Source organism: Calliphora vicina, chromosome 4 (genome assembly GCF_958450345.1).
Source record: "Calliphora vicina chromosome 4, idCalVici1.1, whole genome shotgun sequence".
NCBI lineage: Eukaryota > Metazoa > Arthropoda > Insecta > Diptera > Calliphoridae > Calliphora > Calliphora vicina.
In genome coordinates, this window is record NC_088783.1 from 65,710,164 (window position 1) to 65,727,024 (window position 16,861).

Genomic DNA, 16,861 nt, shown 5'->3' on the forward strand with positions numbered 1-16,861 from the left:
GAAAAATTTTTATCTACACAAAAATTCAATAAAAAACATTTTTTGTCATATTTTTCTATAAAGTATTCCATGAATTTTTAATTGTCAAAAGTTATAAATGTTTTTGAAAAATAGACAAATAGCTTGAACGAAATTATATTATATCGCATCAAAACATTTTTAATTCTATGTATAAATTTCAAAATAATCGAAAAAAACTTCTCATGTAAAATTTGTGTTTTGTCGCTTACGATAATGTCGCTTACGATATGTATGTTATCTCTCTTAGATCAAGTGATATTTAAGTTTAATTATTTTGTTTAATTTTGCTCAATTTTTTTGGGTTTTTAGATATGGTGGGCCTATTTTAAAAATATCAGCTAATTTTGCTACAAAATTCTGAATAAAATCAAGACAATTTTCTAACCGTTATCTGTACCTATAAAAAATTACAAGCATCCAAAATTTGGAACATGTAAAAATGGCCGTATTTTTTACATTTTTTTTTCAAAAAAATTGGTAAAAAACTTTACCAATTTAAAAAAAAAAAATTAGGTTTGAATAAAATTTCTAAAAAGGCAAAGCATTGATCTTCGAAAAAGTGACATTATTGTATAGCCCTATATCTTATTTAAATACATGCAAAGTAGTTTTATTGTCACATAGAAAATAACGTCAGAGTAGGCACTTTTCTAAAATAAATATTGTCAAAAATTCTAATGCCATTAATTTAAGGACATTCATATCTACATTACTTCCAAATTGTGTTATAATATCTTTAACCGATACAATTTTACATTAATTAAGATTTAATATTTTTGTTCATACAAAATCCCTATATTATAATTTTTTAGTTTGTAAGGTAAATGTCGTCCGAAAAATGCATACAATTATTTTACTTTACTAAACTATTAATCTTGAAGTCCTAAGGTTTTCACTAATACCAACTACTTATACAAAAAGATTATACTTATTCATCAGGTACTTCACAAACCTTGCTCCCTTTTGAAAAATTTTAAGGTTTTTTATATATTCCATGCAAAATTTGTTTTGGAAAAAAGTAAAAAATACGGCCATTTTTACATGTTCCAATTTTGGATGCATGTAACTTCTTATAGGGACGAGATAACTTTTAGCAAGATATTTTTATTGTATTCGTAATTTTATAGGAAATATAGATGATATTTTCAAAAAACATTTTGAACATTTTAAATTTCTGCTCATTCGGATCATACTTGGATGTTTGGCGATTTTTTTAAAAATGTAAGACGCGAGGTGGCGTATAATTTTACTAATTAAGCATAAAGAGCTTCATTTACAACTTTTGTATCTTTGGTGACCCCACTGAAATATTCCGGCAAAATTTTGCCTAGACTATTTTAATCCTTAAATTTCCTTTTTGAAAGAACTTTTTTTGATTTCCTCGAAAAAAGGGTAAAAATAACCCCTAAAGAGAGGAGATAGGGGGTTAAGATCATCTACAAAAATGATCCCCATAAAAATTCATAATATAACTCTGACAATAAGGGGTTTGTGGGCTTCGTCATCAAAAACTAAACTGGATGCTTCTCAGCTACAGATTAGCCAGTTAGAAATGCTGCCATTTACTTTCCAAATATTTTAGTTCTAAGCCACTGTGCATCCAAATGAAGCCCTCAAAGCCCCATTTTCTCAATCTCTGGTTATTTTTTATCAGTTCTCATACAAAAATTATATTAATTGGAAGTATATCGTTACGAAAAACGACAACCAGAGATTGAGAAAATTGGGGTAACCATCAACAACGACAACATAATTAACTATAACAAAGATACCATTTATTTTATATTGTCATTGTCGAAAAATTTGCATGATGCTAAACAAAAAATGAAAACAATGCTTATAATAAGGCTGATTATTATAATTCATTGTTAACAATAACTTAAAAGAAATAATACATAAATTCCATCAACTTTATCTTAATACGAAGTTTAAAAACTTTTTTATAAATTAAAATTTATTTATTCATTACTACTGTGTAACTGTTTGTGAGTCTGCACATTTGTTCACATTTACTTTTATTTTTCTTGCAATTTCTCAACAGAATTCTAAAGAATTGTTAAAAGTCTGTCATAACTGACTCGGTAAAAATTCTTTGTCAGCCATTAAATTAAATTTATCATAACTTTGGTATGCAGAAGAACAAATTTCACAAATCCTTCAACGTAACTTTTTTATGGCCACAAATGTGCTACGTTTTTTTTATAAGGTACTTTTTCTTTATAGAAGGTGTATTAAGTTTTGAAACGTGATTGGTGTTATATTAATGAGGATAGCAAAGTTAACATTTTAAACTTAAAACTTTAGGAATAATGATAATAGATATAAAAAGAAATGAATATAAATGTAAACTACTTGTACGATAAGAAGCTTAGAATATCAATATATAAAAAATCGAGCCCATGTATTCAAATTTAGTTAGAAGAAAATCTGAAAACAACTATTTTGCATTTCCTTAAAGGGCATCTGAAATTCGTTTTAGACAACCATAAAACCCTTAATTGCTCTATATTTTTTATAAATCTTGACATTTACATAATTTTTTCTTCCTAATTCCATCTAACCTGCATTTTATATACATACGTACATACATATGTACTTACATACTAGGGTTGTCAATTATTCGAGTTTTATTTTAATCGAATAAAAGTTTATATTTTTTTTGTTATTCGATAGAAAATAATTCGATTAATTTTATAAAATATTTTTAAATCCAGAAAAATTTCAACAATTCTTTGTCAACAATGAGTAACAAGTAAAAGCGTTATTTATATTCGGCTTTGACGAATCTTGTATACCCTCCATCAATATAAGAAAATAAAATATTTTTGTGATATAGGAGCAATATGGAGGGCGTGTCAATTATAGACCGATCCTCATAAAATTTTGAAGAAATTTGTTTATGTCCAATTTCTTTACGATATTAATTACACTGTTAAACAAATTGAGATTTTTTGATTGGAACAGAATAGCGATCATATAATTATGAAAGGGTTGAGTAGATAATTTTTGTAGAATAAACTTATAGTCCAGCTGGTCTAAATTTTTTTTTGCAGTGGCTCAAAGTTTTTATTTTTTGATCGAAGGAAGCATTATGCTAACTGAAAAAAATGTTGTAAGTTAATATCTGAGAGAATTCTTATTATCAGATTTATATTATGGAATTTTATGAGGATCATTTTTGTGGAAGATCTTAACCCCCTATCTCCTATCTTTAGGGTTCAAATTGACCCCTTTTTTGAGAAAATCGAAAAAAGTCCTTTCAAAAAGGACATTTAGGGATTAAAATGTTCCACGAAACTTGTTGCCGCAAAATTTCATTGGGGGTCACCAAAGACACAAAAGCTGTAAATAGAGCCCTTTACGTTTAATTAGCAAAATTACACGCAATATCGGGTCTCACATTTTTTAAAAATATCTCCAAAAATCCAAGTATGATCCGAATGAGCTGAAATTTAAAATGTAAATAGTCCATAAGGAGATCTACAAAATATATGTAAACGTATGTAAGTGATCTCTTTTAGTTCAAGAGATATTTAGGTTTATTTATTTATTTTTTTTAATTCTGCTCGATCTTTTTTGGTTTTTAAGATATGGCAGGACTACGAAGGTTCGAAATTTTTTTTTAAAATATTATCTATATTTACTATAAAATTTCGAAAACAATAAAAATAACATGCTAACAGTTATCTCATCCCTATAAAAAGGTACACGCATCCAAAGTTGGAACGTAAAAAAATGGCCATATTTTTTACGTTTTTTCCCAAACAAATCCCTATATTTTTTCTTTTCTAGAAAAAAATTTTCTTCGGCACTATATAAAATTTGTATATGACCCGAAAAGAGAACCTAAAGTAAAAGCGTGTAAAGTAAAACTTGGCTCACTTAAGTGGACCTAGTCGCCTCCAGACTTATCCAAACTTCGCCAATTTAAGAATAAAAAATTATGTTTTTGTAAAAATTTATAAAAAGGCAAAACACCGATCCTCGAAAAAGCTTCATGTTTGTATAGACCCATATCTTTTTTAAATACGTACAAAGTTATTTTACTATCACACCGTAAATTACGTCACAGTAGGCACTTTTCTAAAAAACTCAGTTTTTGAAAAACATTTTCCCCGTTTTATGAATTTTGGTATTTGAAAATAAAAATGTTAATAGTTATAATACAATTAATTTAAGGATATTTGGATCTTGATTATTTTCAAATCTTGTTATCATATCTTTAACAGTTAAAATTTTATATTAATTAAAATTTTATATTTTTGTTCATGAAAAATCCCTATATTACAATTTTTCTAGTTTCTAAGGTAAATGACAACCGAAAAATTCATAAAATTACTAAATTTTACCAAACTCTTAACCCTCTAGTCCTAAGGTTTTCAACCATACCAAATACTTATCAGGAGCTCCACAAACCTTGCTCCCTTTTAAAAATTTTTAACGATGTTTTTTATAAATTCCATGCAAAATGTGTTTTGTAAAAAAAGTAAAAAATACGGTAATTTTTACATGTTCCAAATTTTGATGCGTGTAACTTTTTAAATGGTTGTTAGCAAGTAGTTTTTATTGTAATTGTATCGAAAATTTTGATGATAGTTAAAAAAAAAAATTGACCCTCCGTAGGCCCGACATATCAAAAAAGCAATCGTGCAAAAATAAATAAATAAACCCAAATAAACCTAAATAACTCTTGACATAAAAGTGATATGTATGTATTTTTTTGTAAATCATCGCAAGCACTATTCATATATATACCCTACACCACCATAGTGGGGAGGGTATAATGTGTTTGTGCAGATGTTTGTAACGCTCAAAAATATTGGTCTAACACCCACCATAAAGTATAACGATCGACTTAGAATCACTTTCTGAGTCGATTAAATGATGTCCGTCCGTCTGGCTGGTTGGCAGTCCATGTAAACCTTGTGCGCAGAGTACAGGTCGCAATTTTGAAGATATTTCGATAAAATTTGGTACATATTTGGACCCAAGGACCAAGCCTATTGAAACTGGCTGAAATCTGTGCATTATTTCACCTAGCCCCCATACAAATGTCCTCCCGAAATTGGACTTTATCGGTCATAAATGTTTAATTTATATATGTATCACCACAAATTTCGATCCAAATAAGTTTTATATATTCGAAATTCATGTCAACAAATTTTGTTACGATCGGTTCAAAATTAGTCATAGCTCCCATATATACCCGCTTCCAAAAATCACTTTAATGTACATAAATCTCTTAAAAATGTTAGTATACACACAAAATTCAATACAAAAAACTTTCATATAGATCGTGGTGATCGGTCCATATATTAATTATTGATATTTAAAAAGAAAAATGTGTTTGCTCATTTACTTAGTGTAGGGTATTATATGGTCGGGCTTGACCGACCATACTTTCTTACTTGTTTAATATCAGCTCATTCGGATCATAAATAGATTTTTGGCGATTTTTTAAAAAAAAATTTAGACCCAAGGTGGCGTTTAATTTTGCTAATTAACGGTGTTTTCTTTTCTGGCATAAATGATGCAGTTACTCTGCCTTTTACCCTTTTTTGTCTTCTTTTCTGAAAAAAATGTAGTATGGTCGTGTACTTTTCATTTTTCATTTAGTATAATGCTCCCTTCGATCAAAAAATTAAAACTTTCACCCACTGTAAAAAAAAATCAGACCAGCTGGACTATTAGTTTATTCTAAAAATATGAACTACTCAACATGCCTTTTCAGAATTATAGGGTCGATATTCTGTTCCAAAAATGCTGTTGGACAGTGTTATGAATGTTGAAGTCATTTTCTGAAGAGGACCTCCTATGGGGACTAGGAATAAACGTATTATAAACGAAATAACAAAATTAATATTTAATAGAGGGTATAAAATACAAAATTATATATAAGTAAATTTAAAAAAATTTATTTATTCGAATAAAAAATAAATTTTTTCTTCGATTATTCGAATAATTTTTATTTGGATGACAACCCTACTTCATACACTTATTTTTGTCATTCTTCTTAAATTATGCACAACTCATTAAAAAGCAACAATAATAATAATAGCAAATGGAAGCAAAAGAATGAATGAAACAGATTCCATTAAGAAAAAAGAATGTAAAAAATTTAAATAAAAGAAGCTTTTGGAAAATATAATGTGCAAAACTATTCCTCTAAACCCTTGACCCACAAAATGTAAAACCAAAATATTCTGAGTAAAAACTTTACAACCTCAACACAAAAATAAAACTATAAAAGAAACCTACACACAAACATTTTTACGGGTGCTCTAGTATGCATGATAGAATGTATGTATTTGATTTTGTTGATATTGTTGTTGCACATGCAACATGAATACTTTTATACAAGTGCAAGGTCAGCCTTACTACACAGTTGGGTTCGATTGTATGTGAGAGTGCACCCGCAGTTCAGTGGTACGAACATGCATCTAGATGTAATGAAATGTAAAATGATATTCTAGTTTTTATCATTTTTAGTGGTAGCGCTTGTTGTACCTGCTGTTGTCCTTTGGTTGCAAGCAACAGCTGTTGAACAATTGCAGTGGCGTTGCAAGTGGTTTATGTCGTGAATTAAGGGCCCTGAATGAGTTGACTTATTTAGTGTTTGAACTATCCTCAAAGTGTCTTTTATTAGAATAATTCAAAATGTTTTGGGGGTATCACAATTTTAAAAAATTAGTATATATATGGGGGATTTCATGTCAAGTGAAGCAACTTTTGAAATTGATGTCTTCCGATTGAATATTTATATATATCCCACTCCCATCCCACTAAACGACCAAAAACCTCTTAAAGGAATGGACATAAGCTTTCTTTTGAGCAAAAAAAAATTAAAACAAGTAAGAAAGTATGGTCGGTCAAGCCCGACCATATAATCCCTACACCAAGTAAATGAGTAAAAATATTTTTCTTTTAAAATATCAATAATTTATATTCGTGAGTGATTTTCGGAAGTGGGCCTTATATGGGAGCTATGAACAATTATGGACCGATCACCATAAACTTAGGTCGTGTGATTTATGTCTATATGAAAGTTTTTCGTGTTGAATTTTGTGTGTATACCAACATTTTTAAGAGATTTATGCACGTTAAAGTGATTTTAGGAAGCGGGTCTATATGGGAGCTATGACTAATTATGGACCGATCATAACAAAATTTGGTGACATGAATTTTGTATATATAAAACTTATTTGGAGCGAAATTTGTGTAGATACATATATAAATTAAACATTTATGACCGATAAAGTCCAATTTCGAGAGGACATTTTTATGGGGGCTAGAAGAAATAATGGACCGATTTCAGCCAGTTTCAATAGGCTTGGTCCTTACATGTACCAAATTTTATCAAAATATCTTTAAAATTGCGACCTGTACTCTGCGCACAAAGTTTACATGGACAGCCAAACAGCCAGACGGACGGGCGGACATCGTTTAATCGACTCAGAAAGTGATTCTAAGTCGATTGGTATACTTTGAGATTGGTGTTAGACCAATATTTTTGGGCGTTATAAGCATCTGCACAAACGCATTATACTCTCCCCACTATGGTGGTGTAGGGTATAAAAAGTGCCCATTTTGGTAAAAAAAAAAGTTCGATTTTGCAAAAAAAAAGTCAAAAATTTTATGTCTTGAGTTACAAAACATTTATTTTGATAGATATCCGTCACGCATCCCACTAAGCAACCAAATACGTCCTCAAGGAAAACATCTTAACTTTCTATTGAGAAACAAGTAAGAGAACTATATTCGGCTGTGCCGAATCTTATATACCCTTCACCAAATTATACTTTAAAATAAATTTGTTTAAATATTTTTAGGTAAACAAAATTTTTTTTTTAATTGTTTTTCAAAAAAAATTTTTTTTAATTTTTTTTAAAAGTTTTTCCAAATTTTTTAAATTTTTTTTTTTTAAAAAAAATTTATGACAAAAAAAATTTTTTGATGAAAAAAAAATTCGGATTAAAAAATATTTTTCCCGATTTTGACCCATTGTAGGTCCAACTTACTACAGCCTTATCTACATCGTTGCAATGGACTTTGAAATATCTATCATTAGATATCCATATTGTCTATATTAATGACTTTGTAATCCAGATATAGATCAAAAATAGGTCAAAAATCGAGGTTGTCCCGGTTTTTTGCTCATATCTCTGTTATTTATGGACCGATTTTGCTGATTTTAAATAGCAAAATTCTCGAAAGCATGTCTGACAGAATTATTGAAGTTTTGGATCTGGGGTCTTCAGATAATTGATTTCAACAGACGGACATGGCTTAATCGACTCCGCTATCTATAAGGATCCAGAATATATATACTTTATAGGGTCGGAAATGAAAAATCTAGAAATTACAAACGGAATGACAAACTTATATATACCCTTCTCACGATGGTGAAGGGTATAAAAAGGGACCATATTGAAAAAAAGTCAAAAAAAAAATTGATTTCGGAAAAAAAAATTTAAAAAATGTTTTTTTTTTAAATTTTATTTTCGAAATATTGATGAAATAGCTTTCTAAACTATTTGGGACACATTTTGCTATGAACGATAGGTAATGAGTTGCATTAATGAGGAAAAGCATCTGCTTGACCGAAATGTCAAATTTTGACCCCTTCTAACTCAGTGAGTTCTTGACCGATCTTGGTGAAAAATATTGTTTGAATTACTATAAAATCCAATCACATGACACGAAATTCCCCTATGTATATCCTCAATAGAACCTTCATTAGATAATTTTTCAAAAAAGTTCAAAAAATGCTATTTTTAACACGTTAGTTTAGGGAGGGTAAAAATTCTATAAACAATGTTAAATCTAAAGTAATCGACGCTATTTCTTTTAAACCCCCTTTATCTATAGGGAAAACCAACTTCGTTGTTTTTCAATCTACAGCAATTTTACTTTTTATTTTTTTTTTGCCAAAATTTACAACTGTATTGAAAAAAACAAAAGGAATTTCTGTGTTGCTGCAAATACCTACAGATATAAAATACTCATACCACAAAACGAAATAAAAGCCGCAAAAACAGAATAAACCGAATGTAGGTCAAGTTCATTGAGCTGATTGCTGTTCAAATTTAAAGGTCTCAAATACTACAACAAAAAATACTTTCGTAATTATCTGCAAAATGATGTTTGTTGTTATTTGCAAGCTAAACATGGGTCAAACATACAAAATCAGTTTAAAAATGAAAAAAACTCATTTAATATTTAAATTGAGTTCGAAATAATCATAAAAGTTTCAAAATGTATTTACTTTACAATCAAATAAATATTTGAAAAAGTTTCTTCTTGGCAATCGAGGTTTTTGTACCCTTCAGCATGAGTGGTAAGTTTGTCATTCCGTTTGTAATTTCTACAATTTTGAGTTGTAGATAGCGTAGTCAATTTACAGCCATTTCCGCCTGTAAATTGAAATCAGCATTCGTAAGCCCCCAAATAACTTCCATGCATTATTCATACATCAATATTTTCGCTATTCTCCAGTTCAATTGCTATTTAAATTCGGGAAAATCGGTCTACAAATGGCTGAGACATAGCCAAAAAAAACCATGACTACCTCGACCTACATATTGATTTTTTTCTCACCAAAATATATTTTCAATCTCCATCTTTAGTGAAAGGTATATAAGATTCGGCACAAGCCACTATTGTTCTCTTGCTTGTTTATAAACATGTTGAAATTTTTTAGCAACATTTTGAAGTCAGTGACAACATTTATTTTGTATACACGCTACGTGTTTATGTACAAACAACTATCATGTTGTTTATAAACAATTCAATGTGTCTAAGAGCTCTCTGGTGCCAAGTGATGTGTATAAACAAGGTTCCTTTAGGCAAAATATCCTTGAAACACAACAAATTTGATATTATCACATACACTCACATGCAACCACTCGTAGACATTTAGAGTTTTTATGTTGACTACATTAATTTGAAAATGCTATTTCAGCTGGTACTTGTGTTGTGTTTCTAAAAATGTGTAAAATTACAGAGTAATTGGAGGTTAAAAATGAACTGTTGCTATTTTAAACCAATTACTAGATATTAATACCAATGTTGTAAGCAATATGCATAATCAGAATATATATGAAATTTATTTATTTACAAACCTTGTACGGTTGTTTTATAAGAATAAATTGAATTAAAATATTTTTTGAAAATAGAGTAATTATTTAAATCAGACTTAATTTTATCATTTATTATGATATTGTTTCTGCATTTAATGTTTAGACCTTAAAATAAATAATTCAATATTATAACAAAAACAATTATTGGCAAATTAGCTTCAAATCAGATGAGTAGTAAATCAGCTCTACGTAGCCTTGATCTGTTTTGCAAGTAGCCGTGTGAGCGGTTCGGATGATTTGACAAATAAGTTTCAGGAGTTTTTTCTAAATTCATCACTGACCAAAGACACATCTAAGTCTCTGTTCTTATTTCTTATGCACCAAGGAGCTGTCGTCAGGGTTCTAAGAATTTTGGGTTGTGCTCTCTGTATAAGATCTATACTGGAATTGCTTGCTGTTCCCCACAATAGAATTCCATATGTGCAAATTGGTTTTAAAAATGTCTTATTTTACTATGCAGTTAAGGCTTAATTTCGATTGATGGTAGATTAGCCAGAGTAAATTAGAAGCTTTTAGTGTCATGAGGAGCCGCTACCAAGATATGTAACGTGATCAAGCTTTGGAATGTACATACTGTTTAGTGTCACCGGTGAACAACTTCCTCTCCCAAGTGAAAATTTTATGTGATTTAATTTGATTTCATTTACTTGTATTCTCCAATTTTTAAACCACGTTTCCTTCCACACGTCTGAGATAAATATCTATGTTTCTAGATACTATATTTAAGTACACATGAGAACTAAGAATTGTAGTGTCGCCTTCAAAGGTGGGGATCAGTGTTGCCAGGAGCTGGCGAAAAAAGAAGCTATATTGGCTTCAAAAAAAGGCCAGAAAAAGCTAAACCGCTTTAGAAAAAAAGCCCAAAAAAAAGCTAAAATATTATAAATTAAGAATTTTGGTTTATATTTATTTTTAAATAAAAAATTAGAAAATATGTTCATAAAATTCATCTGCTTTACTTAGAGGAAGTACTAAAAAGTTAAATACTAGATTAACCATGTCAGAAAATGGACATTGTTGGTTCTATATTTGTCCATTTGTAGTTTAATATATTCTGCCCCTGAGCCTTAAGCTTCGTAATTTTATTAGCACTTTAATTTTTCACTATCAATATGACATAATATATTTTTTTTTGATTTTACTACTTTATTATCAACGGGAAAAAAATTGATTTTGCGTAGAGTTTTCATATGGTAATCTTTGTCGCAATTGCTCAATTAGTTTAATTTGTCGTATTATTTTTGTCATAATCTTCACTAATTAAAACGTTCTTTATTTTATCTCTCATTCATCAAACTAGTATGATAAATGTGTCAAAAACATTAAACAATTTTCAATTGGCGACGATAATGGATCAAATTCCTTGAATTTTAAATCAGAAAACAGCAAATGATTTATTTACTTTTTGTACTTTGTGCAATACTGGTTTTAAAAAAAGATGGTACGCCAAATTATAATCAGTGTATTAATTACTTAAAAGTTTGGCTTTTTAGAATTGCTGGTTTGACGAAATTAAAACAAAATGGGTTTTAACTCGAAGCATAGATCCACAAGACGTTTAACGGATATTGATCGCCATCGAGTATCACAAGCCTTCAAGAGTTTGTGGGGCTCTTGTCCATTATATAATGATGAATATAATGTGTAATAACAATTTTATCTTGAAAGATAATTTGCTAGACATTTAAGCTTTCAGATATAAAATACTCAATTTCATTTTGAACCACTTGATATTGGCAATTGTTATTTGTTCTTTTAATACTGCACAATTCTTGAGTAAGTTGAAAAGCTAAATGAAAATCAGTAATGAATTAAAATGAAAATGGTTCACAAATATAAATTTAGCCTTTTTATTTACTCTTTAGTCTCGAAATTTTTAGCCTTTTTTAATTTCAAAAAAGGCTATTTTGAAATTAAGAAAAGGCTAGAAAAAAGCCACGAAGCTAAAACCAAAATTTCGAGGCTGAAGAGTAAATAAAAAGGCTAAATTTAGCCTCAAAAAGGCTAAACTGGCAACACTGGTGGGGATGGTTAATTCTGATCCCAAAAATTTTCAAAAAAATGTAAGTTGATTTAGTTGACTTAAGCAAATAGTTTTAAGAATTTTTGCAAAAACAAACGGATAATTATTCGAACAAAAAAATCGAAAAATCGAAAAAACTTTTACAAAATACCGAAAATTTGTTTCAGTTTTGTATTTTATATTCGAATAAAAACATGAATTTTCACAAGATTCTACAAAAATAATGCAAAGAATATCCTCAAAAAATGTAAATTGCTTTTATTAACAAAAGCTAATAAAATAAAAAAAATATTACAAAAAGAAACGGATAATTATTCGAATATAAAAACCGAATATAGAACAAATATTTGCTTAAAACTTTTATATTAAATGTTCATGATTTTGCAGAATACTAAGAAAATTATTCGAATAAAAAAACCGAATAATCGAAATAAAAATTTAAATATATATAAAATTAGTTTTTTCATAAAATTGTATGAAAAAAAAAATTATTGTATATCGATTTTTTAATAAAAATACACGGATAGTTATTCGAATAAAAAACCGAATATTCAAAAAATTCTACAAAATTTCGTCAAAAAATGTCTGTTGCTTTAAATGACAATAGATTTTTAAACATTTTTACAAAAATAACCAGAAATTTCGAATAAATAAACCGAATAATCCAAAACAAATCTAAAAACTACCAAAATTTTTTTTTGTATTGAATCTTGTATTGGTTAGCCTTATTTAATTTTTTTACATAATTACTAGAATAAAAAAACGAATACATATTCAAATATTCCACAAAATGATACAATTTTCTCACTAATGTTTGTTTAATAAATTTACAAAATATCAAATTTTTGAGAATTTTTACAAAATATAACCGGATAATTATTCGAATAAAAGAAATTAAAAAAAATGTTTTGGTATTGAATCTTATACTGAAAGGGCCTAACTTTTCAAAATATTCCACAAAATGGGACAAAAATTTACAATAGGTACAATTTTTAGGAATTTTTACAAAAATAAACGGATAACTATCGAATAAAAAAAAAACGTATAATAAAAATAATTTTTGCTTAAAACTTGTTCTTTGACTTTTATATTAATTGATCTTTATTATGCAAATTTTTTACAGAAATACTCGGATAATTATTCGAATAAAAAACCGAATATTCGAAAAAAAACCTTTTTAAATACATAAAATTAGTTTTTGTATGGAACTAGTGAAAGTGAAAGAACTGCATTATATCGATTTTTTCAAAAATACACGAATAATTATTCGAATAAAACCGAATATTCAAAAAATATCTCAATATTATATAGAAAATTTCTTCCAAAAAGTAGCTATTGCTTTAATTGACAAAAGATAAAATTTATGCAAAAAAAAACCGGATAATTATTTGTGTGAAATGTATTGGAATTACTAAAAAACTTAATTTCCAAAAATTTCGAGTTAGGGCCTTTCTACATGAGACCAACGATATGTATTTTGATTCCAGTAATATTTAAATGTATGAAGCTAGCAAGGTGAAATTTACCACTTCTTACTGTTATTAGTTCGAAATTCTTAGACCTACTGGTTTCACTTGTGGAATATGTCTTATATCAAATTATCCAAATCCATATACAGCTGCGGTGAATATAATAGCACCACGACGTTCATATTGTTATATAATAATATTACGTAAAAAATGTTAAATTAATTTTTGTTGTTTTTGTATTAATTCAATAAACTTTCAAACATTAAAAATAATTTTGAAAATTAGATGCAAATTTTAAAGAAAAACTACATAATATATAACTACCTACGAAATTCATCAGTCAAAAAAATAGCACCAAGATAGAAATCGATTTAAATAAACAAAAATTAACCAAGACAAAATTTAATTTAGTAACAATTATTATGTTTTGTAACGTTCTTAACACGTTATTATTAAAAGTAAAATATTGCTGCCTTTTGTTTTTGTATTTTTTGGCAAAAAAACATACCGACCACATCCTACCCATAAAGATTCTAAAATTTTGAAAATTTTGTATCGAACATGTATGCCAAATATATTTTTTCATTCCCCAAAATAAATTCTTAAATATTTTTGGTTTCCTTTTACCATTTTTGTGACTCTTGGCCATCTACTTTTAATAAAATTATGTTTGAGGATATCGCATCCTGTGCCACGACATTGTCCTTTTAGCTTAAATATCAATTTATCATTCCATAGATCATTCCTAGGATCATAATTTCTTTGATTTATATCTGAGTATGATTTTATCAAGCATTTCATCATATAATATTGAATTATTTATTTCACATATTCAATATATTCTTCGAATGTTATAGAAAAACCACGATCAAATTATAATTTTAAAATCTGTGTGTTTGTAAGAAAAGATGAATATATATTATCTTAAATTTTGGTTGAAATTGGATTCGAGGACATTATATAGAAGTCTGATATCAAACAATATAATTTGTTTAATAATTTGACCAAGAAGTTTTTTGGTACTTGAATGTTGAAAAATGGTAATGTGACTTTGGAAATTTTACCTTTAATATATTGTTATTGATAAAACTTTTCTAGGATTTAAATAATTTAAATTTTGTTCTTGTAATGGTCAGCGAATAACTGCAACACTAGTCGCCACTTTTGACCACCGTGCAGAACATAAATGCCTGATTTTCGAAACGGTGGGCCAAGAGTGTTATGATTAAAAGCGATAAGCGGTTTCGCAACATAAAAATTTATATTTTTATTTCAACGCAATGTTTTTAAAACCATTTCTAAATATCTATACATAGTTTTTTTCTGAATTAAGCTAATTTGTATGTTCATAAATCATAATTTTTTATACTAGAGCTCACATACACCACTTTTTTTGTTACAGAAAAAAATAGAAAAGTAAAATTAATTTTTTTGTTTTTAATTTTATTCATTTCGATATAAATTAATTCAAATTATAATATTATGGTGATTTTTTAAATCGAAAACATAAATATTCTATATTTTTTCGACAATTCCTTACGATGGTGCTATTATTTTGACTTCACAAAATCTGGGTATTTTTCAAAAATACCATATAATTGATTGAAAGGTTAATTTTTCTTAAAGAAAACTTTACTCATAAAATAAATAGAGATTAATTAACGATCTTATATTATATTTAATTAAAATTACTATGAAAATAAAAATATTTTCCATGTTGATTGCTTGAAGGTTCTGTGGTGCTATTATTTTGACCGGCACTGTATAAATGTTCAAGTTGTAAATACAAATTTGTAAAGTTTTAATAAAAAAAAAATTTAACCAACAATTTTGATCTACCTCAATACTTGATTTTTAAACCTAAAAATGTTTTTAAAATTCGAATATGTATTGAATGTATGTATGTTGAAATAAACTTTCCGAAAACTTAAAATAACATACAAAGTTGTGGAGAAAATTTCTAATTTATAATGAAATCTTTTAGAACAAAAATATTAATTTGAGCTATTATATATTTTATAAATTATTTAAAAAATACTTGTTCTCATTCATATGATTTGTAAATTAATTAATATATTGAAATTTATTTGCAGGTCTCATACATACCGGTTTTATACATGTGCAAGACCAATTAGTTGATATATCAACCAGTCGTTCAATACCGGTAAGTTCTCTTTAAATACCTATCTATCTATAAAAGTAAAACTAAAATGGTAAAATTAACATTAAAATTATTAAAAATAATTAAGAATACTAAAAAAAAATCTTACAAGCTTTACCCCAGATGGGACTCGAACCCACAATCCCCGGCTTAGGAGGCCGATGCCGTATCCATTGGGCCACTGGGGCAGTTAGCGCAGGCACAGCCAAATGTTTATAACAACACAACACACACACGACAAAAACAAAAATTCAACCACTACGCATCATACACCATTTACACTCACTCACCCATTCAACTCTACACACAGCGAAGAACAAAAAAAAAATAAGATAAACAACAAAAACATCACAAGTATTATTTTTAGAATAAAATATGATGTAAACAACAACAACAACAAGAAGAAAAAAAGAACACACTCAACACACACGTGCTGTATTTATAAAAAAATAAAAAATATATATAGAAAGAAATACAAGTAAATAAGAATAAAAATATGCGAGATATGTAAACAAATATATAAAAATGTTAAGTGAGAGAGATGTTTATAGAGAGTTTATTTATACAAGTTTAATGCGTAGAAGAGAATTTAAATAATGTTTATAATCAGTGTTGCCAGTTAAGGTCAATCGCTATTAACCAAAAAATGCAAAATTTTTAATAATTATCTGGCCTAATATTATTGACCTATTTGTTTTTTATATAGTCATTGGTATCACCGAGGTAATAATTCAATATACAGATTATTAAAAATAATTAAAAATTAATCCAATAATGTAAAATATTTGTCTTTATTACATACAGTTCTATTAAATTTCTCTTTTCTAATTACAATGTAACAAATATCAATTTAATTTTCTGGCAACATTGTTTTCATATCGCTATTGTGTAAACACTCTACAAAATAATCTCTACAAACAAGGCACAAATAAAATGTGCCGTAGAGAAACATTTGTTGAGAGTCAGAGAAATGTAAACAAAAACAAAAAATATAACAAAAGAAAACAACCACCACTTTTTGTGTAGGGCATAATGCAAGCAGGGATTC

The 16,861-nt window shown here is 27.9% G+C and overlaps 1 protein-coding gene and 1 non-coding gene across 2 annotated transcripts in view; one reads left to right on the forward strand and one right to left on the reverse strand.

Moving 5' to 3' along the window:
• The window catches only part of LOC135957467 (otoferlin-like), a 171,905-nt gene that overhangs the window by 21,328 nt on the left and 133,716 nt on the right, over positions 1 to 16,861 (forward strand). The window contains exon 4 of the mRNA XM_065508216.1: positions 15,746 to 15,816. Within this exon, the coding sequence (XP_065364288.1) occupies positions 15,746 to 15,816 (71 nt within the window). The remainder of the gene's footprint in view (positions 1 to 15,745; positions 15,817 to 16,861) is intronic.
• On the reverse strand, positions 15,929 to 16,001 carry TRNAR-CCU (transfer RNA arginine (anticodon CCU)). The gene has a single exon. It is a non-coding gene; the product is annotated as a tRNA-Arg (tRNA).